Here is a 19,813-nt window from a genome sequence, read left to right as displayed (position 1 = left end):
TTTTTTTTTTTAGCGGTACGCGGGCCTCTCACTGTGGTGGCCTCTCCCGCTGCGGAGCACAGGCTCCGGACGCGCAGGCTCAGCGGCCATGGCTCACGGGCCCAGCCGCTCCGCGGCATGTGGGATCTTCCCGGACCGGGGCACGAACCCGCGTCCCCTGCATCGGCAGGCGGACTCTCAACCACTGCACCACCAGGGAAGCCCTTTGGGCAGATTTCTTAATGTCCCAGACTCTCAGTCTCCTCATCCGCACGGCCAGTTTTGTAATCGCACAGAGTTGTTATGAAAATATAAGCGTATCAACTTGCGAGTTTAATGCACCATAAAAATAAAAGGTATTATAATTTAGCAGGGTGCTGTCTGATCCTCAAACACTGTTCCCTCTGGAGAGAGCTCTTCGCCTTGGTTTCAGTTTTAGACAGAACAATATTTTCGATTACAAGGGTGTAGGATTTGGGCTCTCAGTGGAGCCCGAAGAACAGCCATGAGCCACGCTAACCCTTACAGCCAACTGGTAACCTTGCAAGGTCCCAGACAAGGCCTGGGGCTCTTGTCGGAAACACATAAGGACCTGAGCTGGACAACTACCCCTGTCTGGAGGATGAAAATGATAATAATGCCTTTCTCAAAATTTTCTTTGAAAGGGAAGGAATAAGTGATAGTACGTACATAAATCGCTTTATAGAACACAGTGTAAATCCTATAATGATAATGAGTATATGCAACATTCTCAAACACCACCTGCGGTAAAAAGAAACGAGAAGTAGCAGCAAGTCTCACGAGATAACCACAAGATGGTTGTAAATTTAGAAACAATAAGATATTTTATAATAATATTGAAGTAATTTTAGATATTGCAGATTAACCTCCTATAGCATATTGATATAAATAATGATATCACCACGAATATTAATCCGTGGATGAAACCGTTACCATTGACGGAGTACACAAGGACATCCCTGCACTAGGTCCGATACCTTTTTTGTCATTTCACTAAAGCCTCACAAAATTTCCACAGGGCAGGCAATTTTGTTCCCACCTTCACAGACGGAAGAGTGGAGAGCTTGAAGGATATGCTCAAGTTCATACGACCAGGAAAGGTGGAGCCAGGATCTGACCCCAGGTCAGTGAGACTGTAGGGCTTGTATCACGATATACACATTAGAATTTTCCAACACAGATTAATCGGAGGGGGTGCCGATGTTCAGTCTCAGCTACGGACCAAGTTTTCTCGGTTGTAGTCTATGAACGTGGACGTGCTCTCGGATTGGTGGGAGTCTGTAACAACTTAAACCTCCTAGGTGTTCAGCCAACCTGTTTCAGCGGCTCCTCGGTTAAGGAATCTTTCATCTCCTGTGACTACATGGCTTAAAACTGAATACTCAAGCAATGTCCACTGCTAATTCACGTATTACCAAAGTTATTCCTGCTTACTATAGAAGATACAGGAGACACTGAATAGATCATCAAGATAAGGGACACAGGAATATAAGAAAGAAGATAAGAAAAATTAAAAATTACTCATTTTCTCACCACCCAGAGATAATCACTGAGAACGGATCCTTCTAGACTTTGTTGTATGCTTGAATGCTTTTGGTATATCTGTGGTGTGTCTTGATCCCCAACTTGCTGAGCCTAAAATATTTCAGCTATCAAAGTATTTTTTTTTTTAAAGGGAACACTTGTACACGGTTGATGGGAATGTAAGTCGGTGCAGCCACTGTGGAAAACAGTATGGGGGTTCCTCAAAAAACTAAAGATAGAACTACCATATGACCCAACGGTTTCTCTCCCGGGCATATGTCTGAAAAAAGCAAAACCACAAATTTGAAAAGATACATGCACCCCAATGTTCACAGCAGCATTATTTACAATTGCCAAGATACAGAAGCAACTGAGTGTCCATCAACAGATGGATGAAGATGAATAGATAAAGAAGATGTGGTCTATTTATACAATGGAATATTACTCAGCCATAAAAAAGAATGAGCTTTTGCCATTTGCAGCAACACAGATGGACTTGGAGGGAATTGTGCTAAATGAAGTAAGTCGGTCAGAAAAAGACAAATACTGTAGGATACCACTGATAGGTGTAATCTAAAAAATACAACAAACTAGTGAATGTAACAAAAAAGAAGCAGACTCGCAGAACAAACTCGTGGTTACCAGTGGGAGGGGGGACGGGCAATAAAGGGGTGGAGGAGTGGAGGTACAAACTACTGGGTATAAAATAGGCTCAAGGATATACTGCACAACATGGGGAATACAGCCAATATTTTGTAGTAACTGTAAATGGAAAGTAACTTTTAAAAATTGTATAAAAAATTTAGAAATACAAAAACGTTTTTTTTTCCCACTGCCTTTTGATCAAGAAATGAGCATGATATTTAGAATCTACTGACATTTCTGTGTGTGTTTGGGGAGGGTGCTAAATTTAAAACTGTCTTCTAATATTTTATGTCATGTCGCTTATTTATTGTATAACTGAAAGTTTGTGCCCTTTTATTACCAACCTCTCCCTATTTCCTCCACCTCCCAGCCCCTGGCAACCATCACTTGATTCTCTGTTATTTGATATTCCTTACATGTTCAGTGTCTTAGGGCAAGTCTGTTCTTGTTGGTGGTGGTTTTCAAAAATATCTTGAAATTTTTTCATCAGATAAACTGAGATTAAAATACTCAAGTTTCATTAAAAGTCCTGGGATTTGGGAGAGATGGCATGTATAATTTACAGGTTAATTAGTATTAGAAACAAGTAGCTTAGTAAATCGCTATTTAGAAAATCACGGACAATAATGGCAGTTGGGTATAAACCTGAAGTTGTAGTCCAGAACTCCACTGGAATGTAGAATTAAATCCACTGGGCCAAGTGTGTGCGTGTGGGATGGGCGGTGGAGGGGGAGGGTGGGAGAAGCGAGGTTTAGCTTGTGGTAGAGATGGTCATCATGGCACAGATGGGATCAGACCTCGTCTCTGCCGTTTACCAGTTACGTTACTCCGACTAAGCTGTTTGACATCTTGAGCCTCAGTTTCCTCATCTATGAAACGGAATAAGCATACCTGTCTCATAGCATTTTTTGTAAGGATTAAATGAGATACTGAAAATGTCACAGATAACAGGTTCCCAGTAACTCTTGGTCCTGTTCTCTTCTCCTTTGATGAAGCATCAATCATATTTGGAAATACGGTCACATTTGGTCCCCAAATATCAGATCACACAGAGGCAGCCAAAGGTTTCCAAAGGTATCAGGTACTTGTGGCTCCTTTTCCTTTTCATTCTTGACTGAAAAGGTGTGAAAAGCTCACTGAACACCAGTCCGCATTGGATAAGTATCCAAGATGACTCTGAGTTAGTTCTATCACAGGGTCAAATATTCACTGCCACGTGGAAAAGGGACTACGGTTAAGCTTGGTGCATTGTTAAGTGCTCCAGAAATACAAGCTACCAGAGCGGATCATAAAGATTCCTATCCGTGATTTCCACACTTGGATTATTTCCTCTAAAGGATGAGTATCCTGTAAAACGATCCAGAGGAAGAAAGAGTCTATGTGCGTGAAGATTTCCATAGTAGTGTTGTTTATAACATAAAGAAGTATAACTGGCTTAACATTCCACTACAAGTGGAATTATTATGTACTCACTTGGTGGAATAGGATACAGTCTTTAAAACAAGAATTATGCTACCATGCAGCAGCCTGGACAACTGCTTATGATATCATGCTGACTGCTAAAAAGGCTGAGCTTAACTTAGACGTACGCTCTGACCACAGCTTTGTAAAGTTCTTTACGCGCCTGCACAAGGGCAGGAAGGGAACACAAAACAGTGAAGACATTTGAAGTATTGAGGAAATGATTGTTCAATGAATGTTGAATAGCATTTTCTTGGACTTAGCCTGTTTTGAAGCCCCACGGCCCCTGTCTGGAGCTTGAGTATCGGAAAATCCCGTGTGGAACTTCCCCTCAGACCAAGAAACCAGCCCAATCAGTCATGAGGACAAGAGTCGAATGACTTCCTGAAAGGAGAGTGTTTCCCGGAAGGAGGAACGTCAAAACAGCTTATGGGGTATTTTCCAGTCATTATCTGTGAAACAGGGATATTCCTGGGGGTTACTGGACTATATTTTATGAGAAAGAACTGATGACTTTGCACTACTTAAGAGTCCAAGGCGAAAGAGATGCAGATTGAAGGATGGATAACTTGTTTGAGTGGCAGTTCAAATTGAGATGTTAGGCAAGACATGCTAAGAATTTGAGAGTCTGTGTATTCGCTGATCACTGCTGCGCGTACCAAGTGATGCTTAAGGTCCTCCACGGGGGAACCCAATAAATATATTTTACAATATTACAGTGGCTTAATCCCCTGCTTCTACTGCTAGAATCCTACTGCTTTCTCTAATGATCTAAGGTGGCTGAAAACAGCAAACGTCAACTGGTGTAACTGAAATGTGAGAGAACTACTCTAGTGGTATCTGTAGAGAAACAGGAGAATTTATCTTCCTTCAACCAACGGGAGAAAAGAATGAAATTATTCTTCCTTCAGCGGTTTCTGAGGGCACTTTGCTGTGCTCTGTAAAAAATGAAAGTCAGGAATCAGCCTTATTTATTCCGACTTTCTGGGAATAAATGACATTATAAAAAATGTGGAGACCCTTGTATTTTCCTCTAAGGATGATAATGCAGATGTAGTTAGGTAAAGCTTGACTCACCAGCTGTTCTAGATGATATCAGAATAGAAATTAGTGCACACTACTGACTTAAACACTGTCTGCTTAATAAAGTAGAAAAAACTAAATACTAAAATCATAAGGCTGAAAAAAACTATCATTTGGCTAATGGGTGGCTTTGGTTATTTTTTAAAATACTATTTACGTCTATCAAAACCACTACTCCATGCTTCTCTCTCGTGCGATTCTTGCCACCAGGTCAAGTAATCCCTTCCCATGTGGGGAATGGAGACGTCTTTCTGCAGAAGAAAGCCTTGATAATTCTACAAAACTCTTTCCCTCACAAATTGCAGCGATCGTTTTACCACAATGAAACAAGATGCCCAGCGAGCTGCAATGACTTTCCCAAGATCTTGGAGTCAGAGAGTGGGCGTGATGGGCTCCCCCTACAGGTCTGCCCACAGGAGAGCGGGCATGAGACTGGAAAGACTGATACCTGGGCAACACACCTGCCAGCTTCACTTTTCTGATCTGGGCAGAGATTCAAGATAGCTCTTCATGGCCTTCCCTGGTGGCGCAGTGGTTACGAATCTGCCTGCCAATGCAGGGGACACGGGTTCGGGCCCTGGTTCGGGAAAATCCCACATACCGTGGAGCAACTAAGCCCGTGCGCCACAACTACCGAGCCTGTGCTCTAGAGCCCGCGAGCCGCAACTACTGAGCCTGTGCGCCTAGAGCCCGTGCTCCACAATAAGAGAAGCCACTGCAACGAGAAGCCTGCACGCCACAAAGAAGAGTAGCCCCTGCTCACCACAACTAGAGAAAGCCCGCACGCAGCAACGAAGACCCAACACAGCCAAAAATAAAATAAAAAATAAAATAAATTTAATTAAAAAAAAAAACTCGTCACCATCTGCTAGAGGACCAGTGAGTTCATGCCAATAAGATGGAAATAAAGATGAAAGACCACTTCATGTTCCAACATCTCCTATTCAGGTCTGGCTTCTTTGAGGTATGTAAAATCCTCAAAGTGCTGGGTTAAGCACTTCTGCTTCTGCCAGGCACTTGTGTTGTTCTCCAATTCAACCCAATTAGATCAGAATCCATTCAATTTGGTTCAGTCCTATCTGACAAACTCTTACTGTGTCTGTCATATACTGTAGCAGATAAAAGATGAATGCCACTCTTTATGGTCTTAAAAAACCCATGTTTTCAATTTTTTTCAAAGACCCCAGATACATATAATTGGATTCATCATCATCCCTGGTCCAAGTCACACTGTCATCATCGGCCCATGAATGAACATTATTTAATTAATTTGCTGAATAATCAATGTGCATGTCACCACCGCTCAACCTAAGACCACCACCAATAACCTTTCTCCTACTCAGGCTCCATGCCTAGCTCTTCCCCTTGCCTCTCCTACTGCAGAGGTAACTACTTTTCTGAATTTTGTACTTATATTCACTCATTCTTTTTTTGTTCTAGTCTTAAGCACCACTCCTTCAATATGCCTAAAATCTATATAAAAGCATAGACTGGTTACTTTTGTTTCTGAATAGTCTGTGGGGAAAATAAAATGTATCTATTCAAGGCATTGTTAATGGTGCCTTATCTATGCCAATCACTGTGCGAGGTGCCGGGGGAATAAAGCAGCGAAAACGAAGGAACAGGCAAAAATTCCTGCCCTCGTGAACGATCAAGTAAAATGTTTAGTGTCCTCCATAGTGATAGGAGCAATGGGTAATAATAAGGCAGGTTAGGTGCAGGGGGGCAGTTTGGGGCTCTTGCTACAGTAATTAAGATGCTGGGGGAGGCCACCTGGTATATGAGGTGAAGGCAATGGTCTGAAGTAGATGGGCTGGCCCCTGAATGTTCCACTAGCTTTAAAAAAAGACTTAAAAGTCCCATTTAGCACTTAAAACACACTCATCTTTTAAAATCCCGGTAACTGTGTTCTCATGTGGACTTCTAGAAGGCTTGCAGGAACCACGCACAGGGTATTAGAGGGTCAGCTCTAACATTCCACGTGAGGACATGGGACGGGTCTTTTCTGCTTCCCAATCGAACCCCCAGCTCCTAACACAGTCTCCATTACAAGGGAAACATGGAAGAAATATTCCTGCATGTTTGTTGAATGAATGAATGAACACGTAACTCTCGTATAGCATTTTTTCAGCATCTTTCAGGTTGCCTGTGAGCTCCTTGGGGACATGGGTTATAATCCTCTGATGGATATTCCCGGGGTGGGGCCTTGGTGCCAATAAATAACGGAGGTTTGAGCAGTGAAAGGGGCACCCAGCACGGGAGGAAGCAGCCAGGAAGGAAAAGCAACAGAATGCGCACCTGGCTGGGTGCGGAGGGCTTGCCAGCTTCCTAGACACAGAGATTAACCCCATGAGAGAAATCACTGTCGGAAACTGTGAGTTTTTCTGTCCAGAAAGAATTCTCCACGATGTGTTTGTCCAGCTAAACTTGCCCTCTGAGATGCTGTGTGAATAAAGGTGAAGCATGTCTCGGAATCCCTGCCTTTCAGAAGCTCATAATAGACATGAGAAATAGTAAAGGCTTCAGAAATCCTGCAATTAAAAATCCAATTTAATTTTTCACTATACTTTGCTTCCCTCTTTTTAAAATTTCCTGCTGAACAACTTGAACATGCTGTGGAGTTAGTCTTCTGTGGACCTCCCTGGGGAAAACACCGGTATTATGGCTGAATAATCTATATTAAAGGAAAAGTGCTACAGAACGAAGTCTGCAGGAGAGAGGCATGGGAGGGGTTACAGTTAGGAATGCCTTATTGGAAGCTGCTGTCACAGGTAGAATAATGTCCCCTCCTCGAAGATGTCTACATCCTAATCCCTGGAACCAATGAATATGTTACCTTACATGGTCCTATGGACTAAAATGTGTCCTCCACACACCAGATTCAGAAGCTCTAACTCCCGTATGTCATAGTATTTGGAGATGCGGGGCCTTTGGAAATGATTAGGTTTAAATGAGGTCCTGATGGTGGGGCCTTCATGATGAGATTAGTATCCTTGTGAGAAGAGATCAGAGAGCTCGCTGTCTGTCTGTCTCTCTTTCTCTGTGCCATGTGAGGACACAGCGAGAAGATGGCCGTCGGCAAGCCAAGAAGATAGCTCTCACCAGAACCTTTCCATGATGGCACCCTGAACTTGGACTTCCGGCCCCCAGAACTGTGAGAAAATAGATTTCTGTTGTTTTGCTACCCAGTCTATGGTATTTTGTTACAGTAGCCCATGCTGACTAAAACGCGTGGCACAGGGGAATTAAGGCTGCTAATCAATTGACCTTTTAAAATAGGGGGATTATCCTGTATATTTTATGTTTATTAGTTTAGAGTTAGCTCTGAGTGCAGGGGTAAAACCTCACTCATTTTTGAATTCCCGGTATCTGTCATAGCACCCGGCATATAGTAGGCTCTGCCTTTGTGGTTACAGGAAAATGTTGTAACCATGGGCAAATGAGAGATATTTTGATAGCACATTAAGTAAACAAGTAGTAAATTTTTATATCACTGAAATAATTTTACTTCAAAATTCACCTTTGTTTTAATATTAGAATATATACCAATATTCTACTGGTCATTTCAATAGCAAAATGGAATTTGGGAATAGATATTTGTGCTCCAGTAAACGTCACACCCAAAAGTTGTCAAGGAAATTTAGAAAAGAAGACTGAACACGTGAAGCAATTGAAACGATTGTCTTAGAATAATCGTATCTTAGAATAATCTTAGAATAAGAATGGGTTAATTATAAAGATGGCAGGTGTGAATTATTCATTAATCCACGCGAGAAAAATTTATTGAGCATCTATGTCCCGTTCCCTGAGGATATGACAGTTAAAAAATGTCATAGTAACACTTTTATGAAGTTTATAGTCTTCAAAAGTTTACAGAAGTACTCAGGGACGTTCATTTGGGAAAATATCAAATCTTAGGGCTGGAAGCAACTGCAGAGATGAACCAGTCAAATCCTCTGTTTTGTAGATGACAAAAATGAGATCTGAAAAGGTCAATTAAATAAGGTAAATATATATAGTTTTATAGCCTAGTTGCCACAGAAAATGCAAAGTGCCTAGTTCAGGTGAAAGTATGCTCCCAATATAGGCTAAAAAATTAATCATTGTTTATCTGAAATTCAAATTTAATTAGGCATCCTGTATTTTTATTTGCGAAATCTGACAGCCCTAAACTTTCCGGGGATGGAGGTAAGGTCATGGCAGGAAGCAGAGTCTGCCTTTGTATGAGCTGTTTGGGAAGAAGAGAAAAAGAGAAAAAAGCAAAAGAAACACAATGGTTCTTTAGAAGGGAAACCCACTAATGGACCTCTCTCTCTCCTTTTGATCCTTTGTGCATGGTGTGTGTGTGTGTGTGTGTGTGTGTGTGTGTGTACACATGTATGGGTCCTTGTGTCTTACTGACACAAGGATTATGGTATTGAGGAAAATTACTGACAGTGATACTGATTACAGATACTGACACAACAACAGTGAAAAGATGAAAAACAATAAAAATGTGGTTAGTTTAAAAGCAACATTAATGACTGCATTTAAGCAAACTGCCTCTGATTTATGCCCCACTGGCACACAGCCCAATCACAATTTTGCTTATTTCCAATCTTTGCATTTTCAGAGAACCATAAAATGTTTCTAAAGGGTCTGAGAACTCACCTAGTCCAACCCTGACATTTACAGATGAAGTAACCAAGACTCAGAAGAAATGACAAACCCAGGACCACCCTGCCTAAGAATTTAAATAATAGAACAACACTTTTTGAGGGCTTACTAAGTGCCAGGCATTTTTCTAAATGCTCTACTTGCAGTATCACATTTAGTCATCACAACAATCCTATAACCATTCTCGTCATTCAGACGAAGCAAACTGAGGCAGATAAAGATGTAATTTAGCTAAGGTTCGAGGTTATACAGCCGATAAGGAGAAGTACCTGCTAAAAACCCAGAGAGTTTGGCACTAGACCTGCACATTCGATTGTGAAACCCTGCGGCCTCTCCAGTAAGATGAGTGTGTATCACTAAACACGTTCGCCCATGTAAACTCGTGTTTATTGCTCCAGTAGCACCGCTTTGCAGTTAATAACAAGGTCACTGGAATACAGCTTATAGAAAGTCAGTTGCAAGCTGTTACCATACATGTCAGTTTCAGAGTCAAAACAGTTACCTGTTCCCTTACAAACCAGCCCTACACACAGGCCCCTTGGTATGATCGATTTCTTTCCTGTATTTTTTGTTTGAAACTTTTTAAATGAAATACACCAGAACCCACTGTCAAAGCAAACATTAGCCCTGAGATAGAGTTTTATGAGTTCACATTTTGAGTAGTTTGTGAAAGAAAAGAAGAAGAAAAAAAGAAAACAAGAGAGAAAGAGAGAGAGAGAAATCAAAGCAGAGAAGAGGCCTTCTTTATTCATTGTCAGCCATAAAATAAATCGAGGTCTCTTAGGAAGAGGCCCTCTTGTTCGCATGCTGCCAGCCAGACTTCTGTGCTCCCGCAGCTAGGGCTGTAATTATCTCCAGGAAGAATAATCCCCGTCCTCAACACTACATTTACTTAGTTTTACATTCAACTTGTCTTCTTCTCTATCTTTTAGGAGATATCAACCCCTTGCATTCAGAGGACCAAACCACTTTGTCCATTTCCAGACCCCGTTTCCCTGTTTATCAAAGGTAGAGGATTAAGCCTGCCTATGTCTGCTTCGATAGCATAGCATGTCTTCCCAAAGCAATCCTTCCTGTGATACAGAAGCCTGTCCCAGTTTAAAAAAAAAAAACAAAAGTGAGGCTGCCATCGGAATTCTCGGAAGCTCCAGGGTCTAGGTCTGCAGGGTCCACCTGGGAGACACCAGGACTCCGTGGACCCACCAAAGCAGGAATTAAGAACACTGTCTTCCTTGCCTCTGCACTGCAGCTGAAGGAAGCATTCGTCTGGTAAGTCTGTTTCGCAATTCTACTATCAAGTACATCACCAAGTCCATCTAGAGACAAACCAGCTCCTCCCCTGCCCCTGCAGGAAACCGGCAAGGGTGCCTTTGAAATGAGCGTAGCTTCTTGGAAAACAAATCCACATCCTCTCTTCTTCAGAAAGGTGGCAGTGTTGCCCTGCGGTTTTGACCAAATTGCAAAGCAGTGGCCATGTCTCTAGTTGGATTAACAGACCAACCGCCTCACCTCACCACGGAAAGGAAAGGATGGATTAATCCACTGCAGAACCTAGTCCCTGACAGACCGGCCCCAGATCTTCGGGGCAATGAGTCTTGTAGCTGCCTCCGTTCTCAAGTTTTCATCTCGCTTTGACGGTACAGAGACATAGAAAATCTCCAGTGGACCCCACAGACATCTAAAAGCCAGGAGCATCTAAGCAAGTCCCAGAGGACCCTACTTTCCAGCATCCACTCTTCTCATTTTTTGGTAACATCCGTCCAAGTGAAATGCTGCGTGGTCCCACTTAGAAGGGCTATGGAAAACTTAGCAAACTATGCCAGCATCCTTCTAACACCTGTTATGGGAAATGTTCACATCACAGTTTATATAAAGTAACCCATCTTCTAAGCGGAAGTTGTACCGTTTACTGAGCAGTTTGTTACCACTTTCATAAAACCGATATTCTACACAGAGCTATTGACAAAGAACCAAAGAAGTCTCCCCGTCTCAGTGTGGAGACCCACACACATCAACACCTTCCAGGGGCGAGTTACCACCCTATGTGTGAGGCAGTTAAAGGCCCGTCTCCTCTCCACTCACCTTCACTCAGCGTCCTCTGAGAAGTTCCTCTATCGCCACTAACACAGAAATTTGGGGGAAAAGTCTCCATTTATAAACATCAGATGGTTTGGGAAAAAATATTTGTGGCACTGGACTTCTTTTTTTCCTACAGTGATGTCATTTTAAATACTTGGTGTGCTCCAAATTTGCTATTTTTACTTCCCCCAAGTGACTTTTTTTGGGAAATACATTTGTTTGGATTAGCTCCATTTGAAGTGACTCCTGTATCTAATACAACAGCATCAGGTTCATTGTCTCAGCAATTCTGACGGATACTGTGCAGCTCTCCAACTTGAAATCCCCTATTTGCTCACTTTCAAGGTTATTCCTGTTGGATGGACCCCTCCAGAATTTCTACTCGCAAATAGAGAGACAAAAGTAAAAGGACTGGCCTTTTCACAAACAAAAACCACACTCTATGACTCAAAGCATTTACAGCAGAAGACATTAAAGGCCCCCCAAGGCACATACAATTCTTCACTTGCCAAATGTGCTTTTGGGGAACAGAGTTGAAGTAGCCAAGGTGCTGGCTTTGAAACATTTATTGGAAAGCAGTGTGGAGTTGAGACGTGCAGAAGAGGAAAAGTTGAAGAAGGAATGCCAAGTGCCTTAGCCCTACCTGATCTGAACTTGCTCCTAATCAGCAATGAGTGCTCAGACCCCAGGAGTGTCATGTTGAGTCTCAGCGAGCCGCTGGTCCCTTGGCCAGATGGCCCCTGACTTCCACCAGGTACGGACTCCCGGGAGCCCAGCTGACCGCAGTTAACAACCCAGAATTCATCCAACTCTCCGCGAGCTCCCCCGGGTAGGAGTACAGTGGCAGCCAGTGACCGAAACCAGTGTCCCCAGAAAAGTGGCGGCCTCGCCGCGCGGGGCTACGCCACTCTCAGCTGGCGGGACCCTGCGCCTCCTCGGGGTCTGGCGGGGCGCCGCGGCATCCCAGGCGTGCGCGGCTGATGTCATAGGCTGCCCGCGCTCCTCGAGCATCCCCACCACGCCTTTATGAAGGTCCCCAGTTTGCTATCTGATCCTTTTTTTACTACTGACAGGAGCTCAGCCAATCAGGAGTGGCAAGCGGGCCCGGGACGCGGAGCAGCCGGAGGAGTCCCGGGAGCCGGTCTGAAGTCTTGGCTGCGGGCGGCGCGGGGGCGGGAGGCAGGGATGCGGAGGGCGCGCGCGGGGGGCGGAGCCGGGAGCCGAGAGCCGCGGGGAGGGGAGGGGCGCCGCGTAGCGTCAGGCGCGCAGGTGGGCGGGCCAGGTGGGAGGGTGGGGACCCCGGGGCGGGGGTGGGAGGGGGCCTGCATCCCTGCAGCCTGGCAGGCGGGCGCAGGGCGGCGGGCGGCGGGCGGCGGGCGGCGGGCGGTGGGCGTGGCCCACCCCGGGAGGGGACTTGCGCGCCCGCGCACCCGGGGCGCACCGAGCTTGGCAAGCAGGCTGGACCCCTGGCAAATAATCGAGGCTTCCAACGCACCAGGGTGAGCACATTCTCTCTCCGTTTGCGCAGGCAGAGACGGAGCATACATGTCGCAGTTCCCGTATCAAACCTGGATACACGTCCACGGAGAAAACGAAACGCCTTTCATTTTTCTGGGATATGCTCTTTTTGGACAAACCTGACTCAGGCTGTCTGCAGGTGCAGCCAGGACACAGTGCTCTCTCTCCTGGGGGAGATACACGAGTTGGAAGCCCTTTTGGGGCGCTCAGTAGAGTGGGACTCAAGGAGGGAGGAGGGTCTCCGGAGCAGAGGGATGTCCGAGCCGGGCTTGGGCTCAGCTTGTAAAGGCTAAAAGACTTTTCCCACGAGAGAGTCCCGAATCCAACACCAAGTGATTGCGCATCCAGAATGTGCCAGTGTGATAGGCTCGTCTGTAAATAAAGACATGCTCTCGAGAAGCTTGCTTAATCGTTGGCAGCACAGAAAATAACACGGAACTATATACACACATAGTGTTGGGTTGAATTTATTTGCAACCTTCTATGCACGTGAGCGTCGAAGTATCATCTACTACATGCACGCCTGCTTATGTCTGAGAGTGCTAAACCCTTCAAAGATCCGTGGGTGACAGATGAAGACCTAATATGACCACAGCTCCTGGGACAGCTTCTAATGCTCTGAGTTTGGGCCTTGCCCAAATTCTCGGATCCTTGAGTTCACCCTTTGGAACTGACCAGTCGTTGGTATAAATGAGGTCTTCTGGACTAGACCACTTAATTCCTGATATGTCAGAAAGGCGGAGCAATCCCATCCTTGTTCCTCTTGGAGCTGGAGGCCTGTTTACGGAGGATAAGATGTACATGAGTATCTCAGTTATTATGAAACACACTCATACACAAGGCATCTCTTTCCTAGTCCCGCTGGAATAAATTGTCACAACTTGAGTGGCTTCAAGCGACAAGAATTTATTATCTTGCAGTTCTGGAGGTCAGAAGTCCTAAGTGGGTCTCACTAGGCTGACATCACATTATTATCAGGACTACTTTCCCTTGTGGAAGATTTAGGGGAGAATAGTCTCCTTGCCCTTTCCAGCTTCTAGAGGGCGCCCATGTTTTTTGTCTCTGGCTTCTTCACGTTCAAAGTCAGCATGATGGGTCACGTTCTTCTCACGTGACATGGCCCCGCCCTTTCGTCTCTGCCTCCCTCCTCATTTTAAGGACCTTGTGATTATACGGGGCCCACCTGCATAAACGCCGTTGTAAGGTCAGCTGATTATCAACCTTCATTCCACCTGCATCTTTAACCCTTCTTTGCCATGTGATGTAGGGTACAGATTCCTGGGGTTTAAGATGTGAACATAGGAGGTAGGGGCATTATGGTATCTGTGACACAGAGTGACCCCTTTTCCTACCAGCCTGTTCTTGTCCTCAGTTGAGCCCCAGGCTCGTGATCTTCAATGAAAAGAGGTCAAGTGGAGGGAGGTTTGGGAATAGAGCTGCCCAGGAGCCTGGAAGAACCCTGGCCAGCTTTCAGATACCTGTGGCAGGGAGGTCCTTGACAGGGAGGAGACCGGTGGGAGAAGGAATATTGCTAAATTATCTGAGCAGAGAAAAAACTATTCAGAGCCACATTAAACAAAAAAAAAGCCAAACAGATTATTATCCTGAGGGCTGTGGAGCGATACGTGGCAACTTGGCGGAGAATCCTTCTTGCAGTGAAAGTCGGGATACGGGTCTGCCTGACCCAGATGAGTTGGACAGGAGTGGATTGTTTTCCCTCTGCAGGCCCGAGAGCGTGTGTGTGTGCGTGTGCATGTGTGTGCGTGGGGGGGTTTCTTTTTTGAGTAAGTTTGGGAAATGCTGGTAACCATAGCCTTCCTCAAGTTTCCCATCGGAGCATGGAGCTGCTGACATCGGCCCTCTGGGATTTGTACCCCCTATGGCGAGGAATATCTATGGATATAAATATGCTCATATAGAAGCTCATCCTTCCCCCCTCTATGCAAGCATTTTTTGTGAAAAAAAAATGTTTTTGGTGGAATTTAAAGAGGATGTTCCCAAGGGAGACAGATGTCCCAAGCTGCTGTGCTTTGGGAGCAGCGGGCTAACACAGCAACGGCAGGCCCCCAGGCTCTGTCCTGCAGTTTTACCACATTGGCAGCACTTCTCGGGGGCCTTGCTATCCCCCTGTGGCCTAGCGTGAGCCTGCGATGTGATGTGATGTAAGGGAGAGACGTGAGCTGCTGGGAAACTCTCCCCTTGCATCTAAGCTACCTCTGTGACCTCGAGGAAGTGACTGAAGTCTTCCGAGATGCTGAGCATGTTCATGTAAAATGGAGTTAGAAACGCTCACTTCCCAGAAGTGTTGGGGCACTGAAACAAAATAATACATCTGGAAGAATAATGATTACCCAGAACAATTCTTCCTGCGTGTTGTAGGTCCTTCTCTTTACCCTGCCCCCTTCTGCATCCATTCTTGATGATACCAGGTAATCCCAAATCCTTTTCCCGGGTTTTGGCTTTCCTTTCCTTTGCCCTCAGGTACCCAAGGCTGTGTAAGAACTTACCACGGATCTAGCAGCTTGCAACAGCCCACACGTTTCTTTTTTTTCCAATTTATTTATTTATTTATTTTTGGCTGCGCTGGGTCTTCGTTGCTGCGTGTGGGCTTTCTCTAGTTGTGGCGAGCAGTGGCTCCTCTTTGTTGTGGTGCGCGGGCTTCTCATTGCTGTGGCTTCTCTTGTTGCGGAGCACGGGCTTTAGGCATGCAGCCTTCAGTAGTTGTAACTTGTGGGCTTCAGCAGTGGTGGCTCGTGGGCTCTAGAGCGCAGGCTCAGTAGTTGTGGCGCACGGGCTTAGTTGCTCCGTGGCATGTGGGATCTTCCCGGACGAGGGCCCGAACCCGTATCCCCTGCATTGGCAGGTGGATTCTTAACCACCGCGCCACCAGGGAAGCCCTAACACGTTTCTTGTCTCCAGTTTCCATGGGTCAGGATTCAGGGCCTGGCTCTGCTGGCCCACTGCTCAGGACCTCACAGGCTATAATCCAGGTGTTGGCTGGGGCTGTGGTCTCATCAGAGGCTCAGCATCCTTTTCTCAACTCCCTGGTTGTTGGTAGAATCCAGTTCCTTGCAGCTCTAGAACTCATCGTGGCTTGCTTCTTCAAGGCCAGCAGGAGAATCTCACTCTCAGGGAAGATTCTTTTAAAGGCCTCACCTGATTAGGCCAGACACATCCAGGATAAACTCCCTTTTGATTAACTCAAAGTCATACCAATCAGGACCCTTAATTATACCTGCAAAACCTCTTTACTTTGACCATAGAACAGAATCTAATCATGGCAGTGTCATCTGTCACATCACCCACCCCTCCCAGCTACACATGAATGGATAAAGAAGATGTGGTCTATATATACAATGGAATATTATTCAACCATAAAAAAGAATGATAAATGCCATTTGCAGCTACAAATGGCCACTAGAGATGATCATAGTAAGTGAAGTTAAGTCAGAAAGAGAAAGACAAATACCGTATGATATCACTTATGTGTGGAATCTAAAACATGACACAAATAAACATATCTATGAAACAGAAACAGACTCACAGACATGGAAAACAAACTTATCGTTACTAAAGGGGAAAGGGGATGGGGGAGGGATGGATTGGGAGGCTGGGATTAGCAGACGCAAACTAGTGTATATAGGATGGATAAACAACAAGGTCCTACTGCATAGTACAAGGGACTATATTAATATCCTGGGATAAACCATAATGGAAAAAATTTTTAAAAATAAAAAATGAGTGCTAAATTAGAAATGTGGTGGGTAATGTAGCGTATCACCTCTGATTGACAACTGACTAGAGCATGAAGACTCAGTTCTTTCTCGTGGGACCCTGAAGTCAACTGACTGGAAATGGCAACTCAGAAATGCCTCCTAGTTACATCCTGGTTTCCTTTTCCCACCTGGAACTCTCGGGAATTCTCAGCTCCTCCTGGCACCCATAGCACCAGTGCAAGTCCCTTAATTTTAAGCTTCATTGCCTTCACAGTAAATCCATCTCTGGGGCCAGTAGAACATGTGTGCGAGCTCAGGGAGATTCATGCAGTCCGGCTTGGTGACCCCTGTGATGAAATTTGTGCTCTAATCTCCAAGGGGCTCCATCTAGATCCTGGGATGGAGGGGTGAAATCTGGACTACCAATTACCTACTTCAGGAATACAGCCTCCACCTATCAATTTCAGTGTCAATTTCCTGTCAATTTCAGCCTATCAGTCTCAATTCCAGAAATGTTTATAAAGCACAGACCTTGTTCTAGCACTGTAAGGGTTATAAAGATAAAGCAGATGTGATCCTGGACCTCCAGGGGACAAGAATAGGGTGGCAGGGCCTCCACAAACTCCCATTAAACCAGAAATCCAATGTCATTATTATACTAGTAATGTAATGAGATCTCAGATGGAACTCGTGTGACCCACCCTATTAATATAGCCTGTTTTCTTTCATGAACGTGAGTACAAAAGGACTTTTGCCTGATTTAAACAAAGACTTTTAAGTTAAACACATGTAAAGAAAGTAGTTTCAGTGGAAAGTATCTATCGCGGCTCCTTCTTCTTCCCCTGCTTACCAGCAATACCTCTCAGTCTTCCCTTCTCTCTTTCACTTCTCTATCCTAGCTCCTGCCCAGGAAAAGGGAATCTGATTTGATAATTCAGAGTTAGAGCCACTGAGCTGGGCCACATTTGCTGGAGGACAGGGTCACTGTGTTAAAAAGTCATGCATCTGTCATCACCTCCTCTTCTGCTTCTTCCTCGCTGCTCTCACTTAAGAGGGTGGGAGGAGCATAGATCTGAAATAAAGAATGTGCATCGCCCCTATGTTTGTAACAGCTCTATTCACAATAGCCAAGGCATGGAAGCAACCTAAATATCCATCAACAGATGAATGGATAAAGATGTGATACATGTATGGAATATTACTCGGCCATAAAAAAGAATGAAATAATGCCATTGGCAGCAACATGGATGGAACTAGAGATTATCATACTAAGTGAAGTAAGACAGAAAGAGGACAAATGCCATATGATATCACTTTATATGTGGAATCTAAAATATGGGGGAGGGATGGAGTGGGAGGTTGGGGTTAGCAGATGTAAGTTATTATGTATAGAATGGATAAACAACAAGGTTCTACTGTATAACACAGAGAACTGTATTCCCTATCCTATGATGAACCATAATGGAAAAGAATATAAAAAAGGAATGTTTATATATGTATAACTGAATCACTTTGCTGTCCAGTAGAAATTAACACAACACTGTAAATCAACTATACTTCAATTTTTAAAAACGTGCATTTAACAGTGTTTGAATCAATCTACACCAGTCGTCCCAGCCCCATTACGAGTATTGCTTAATCTGGTTTGCACTGAATTTATGCAATGATGGTGTCCCTGGGTCCAGGGTATATGCAAGAGCCTGTCACACAGCTGTGACTTGTGTGCCATGGAGAGTATGGAATTTGGAAGTGTGATGCCCACAGCTGGACTCATGGTTGTCATTCAGTATTGGATGGGTGCCATTTGCACGGTGCAAATTCTTCAATTCCCCTTTGTTTTGTCTGTTTTTTTTTTTAATTTATTTTGGCTGCGTTGGGTCTTCGTTGCTGCGCACGGACTTTCTCTAGTTGTGGCGAGCAGGGGCTACTCTTCGTTGCACTGTGTGGGCTTCTCGTTGCGGTGGCTCCTCTTGTAGTGGAGCACGGGCTCTAGGTGCGCAGGCTTCAGTAGTTGTGGCTTGCGGGCTCTAGAGCGCAGCGTGTGGGATCTTCCCAGACCAGGGCTCGAACCCACGTCCCCTGCATTAGCAGGCGGATTCTTAACCACTGCGCCACTAGGGAAGCCCTGTTTTGTCCATTCTGTGAGGGCACTAGGACGACAAATAATTACCTACTTGTCCAATAGACACTTGTCAGTTTTTGTCTTTCTAGATTCTCAGGGATCAGGCATTGTTGGTCCTTTCCCACATATCCAAATGCCTTCTCCGCTGGGGTTTACCCAAAGCTCTTCAAAACAACAGGTACAACACCTAACTTATACTTCCACTCACCAAGTTTCCCTACACACCTACTCTTTCTCCTGCAGTTCCTGTTGAGTGAACAGGACAGTAGCCCCTGAGTTTCTGGCTTGGGAGATGGCCCACCATCCCTTCATTCGCCCCATCACCAATCTGTCACCATGCTTTTTCCATTCTCCACCTAAATACCTTTTGAACCTACCCCTTAATTTGCTCCTAATGCCTCTTCCTTACTTCAAGCCCCCCTTGGTTTTTTCCTGGATTATTACCAGTGTCTCTTGAGTGGTTGCCCTTCTCTTTCCCTGCTCCAACCCATCTTCCATGGTGTCATCAAAATGGTACTTCTAAATCATAAGCAGGATCAGTCTGCCTCCTGCCTACATCTTCCTTTGGCTCCCTACTGCTGAAGGCTAATGTCCACACCCCTAAGTACGACATGGAGAACCCCACGTAATCTGGACCCACTAACTCCTACTTTATTTCCTGCCTTTCTTCCCGTTTCATCCTCTGCAATAACAAAGAATTTTAAAAACACTGAGGCTTTTCTTTCTTCCTTTCATGTTTCTTTCTTTAAAATATTTATTTATTTATTTAGGCTGCACCGGGTCTTAGTTGCGGCATGTGGGCTTCTTAGTTGCAACATGCACGTGGGATCTCGTTTCCAGACCAGGGGTCGAACTCGGGGCCCCCTGCATTGGGAGCGCAGAGTCTTACCCACTGGACCACCAGGGAAGTCCCCCTTCCTTTCCTGTTTCTTCTACCTAGAATTCCTTCTTCCCTTCTCTGTCTAGAGACATCCTACTTATACTTCAAAACCCAATTCAAACTTTACCT

General features: G+C 44.9%; 1 protein-coding gene across 1 annotated transcript in view; it reads right to left on the bottom strand.

The window, feature by feature from the left end:
- Positions 1-12,146, bottom strand: part of MYOCD (myocardin) — an 89,723-nt gene extending 77,577 nt beyond the window's left edge. Inside the window, exon 1 of the mRNA XM_065896701.1 lies at positions 12,092-12,146. Coding sequence (XP_065752773.1) covers positions 12,092-12,146 — 55 coding nt within the window. The remainder of the gene's footprint in view (positions 1-12,091) is intronic.
- Positions 12,147-19,813: the final 7,667 nt, after the last annotated feature.

This window comes from Phocoena phocoena, chromosome 19 (genome assembly GCF_963924675.1).
Source record: "Phocoena phocoena chromosome 19, mPhoPho1.1, whole genome shotgun sequence".
NCBI classification, from domain to species: Eukaryota; Metazoa; Chordata; class Mammalia; order Artiodactyla; family Phocoenidae; genus Phocoena; species Phocoena phocoena.
The sequence above is the reverse complement of the archived record's forward strand: the minus strand, read 5'-3'. Positions and strand labels throughout refer to the sequence as shown.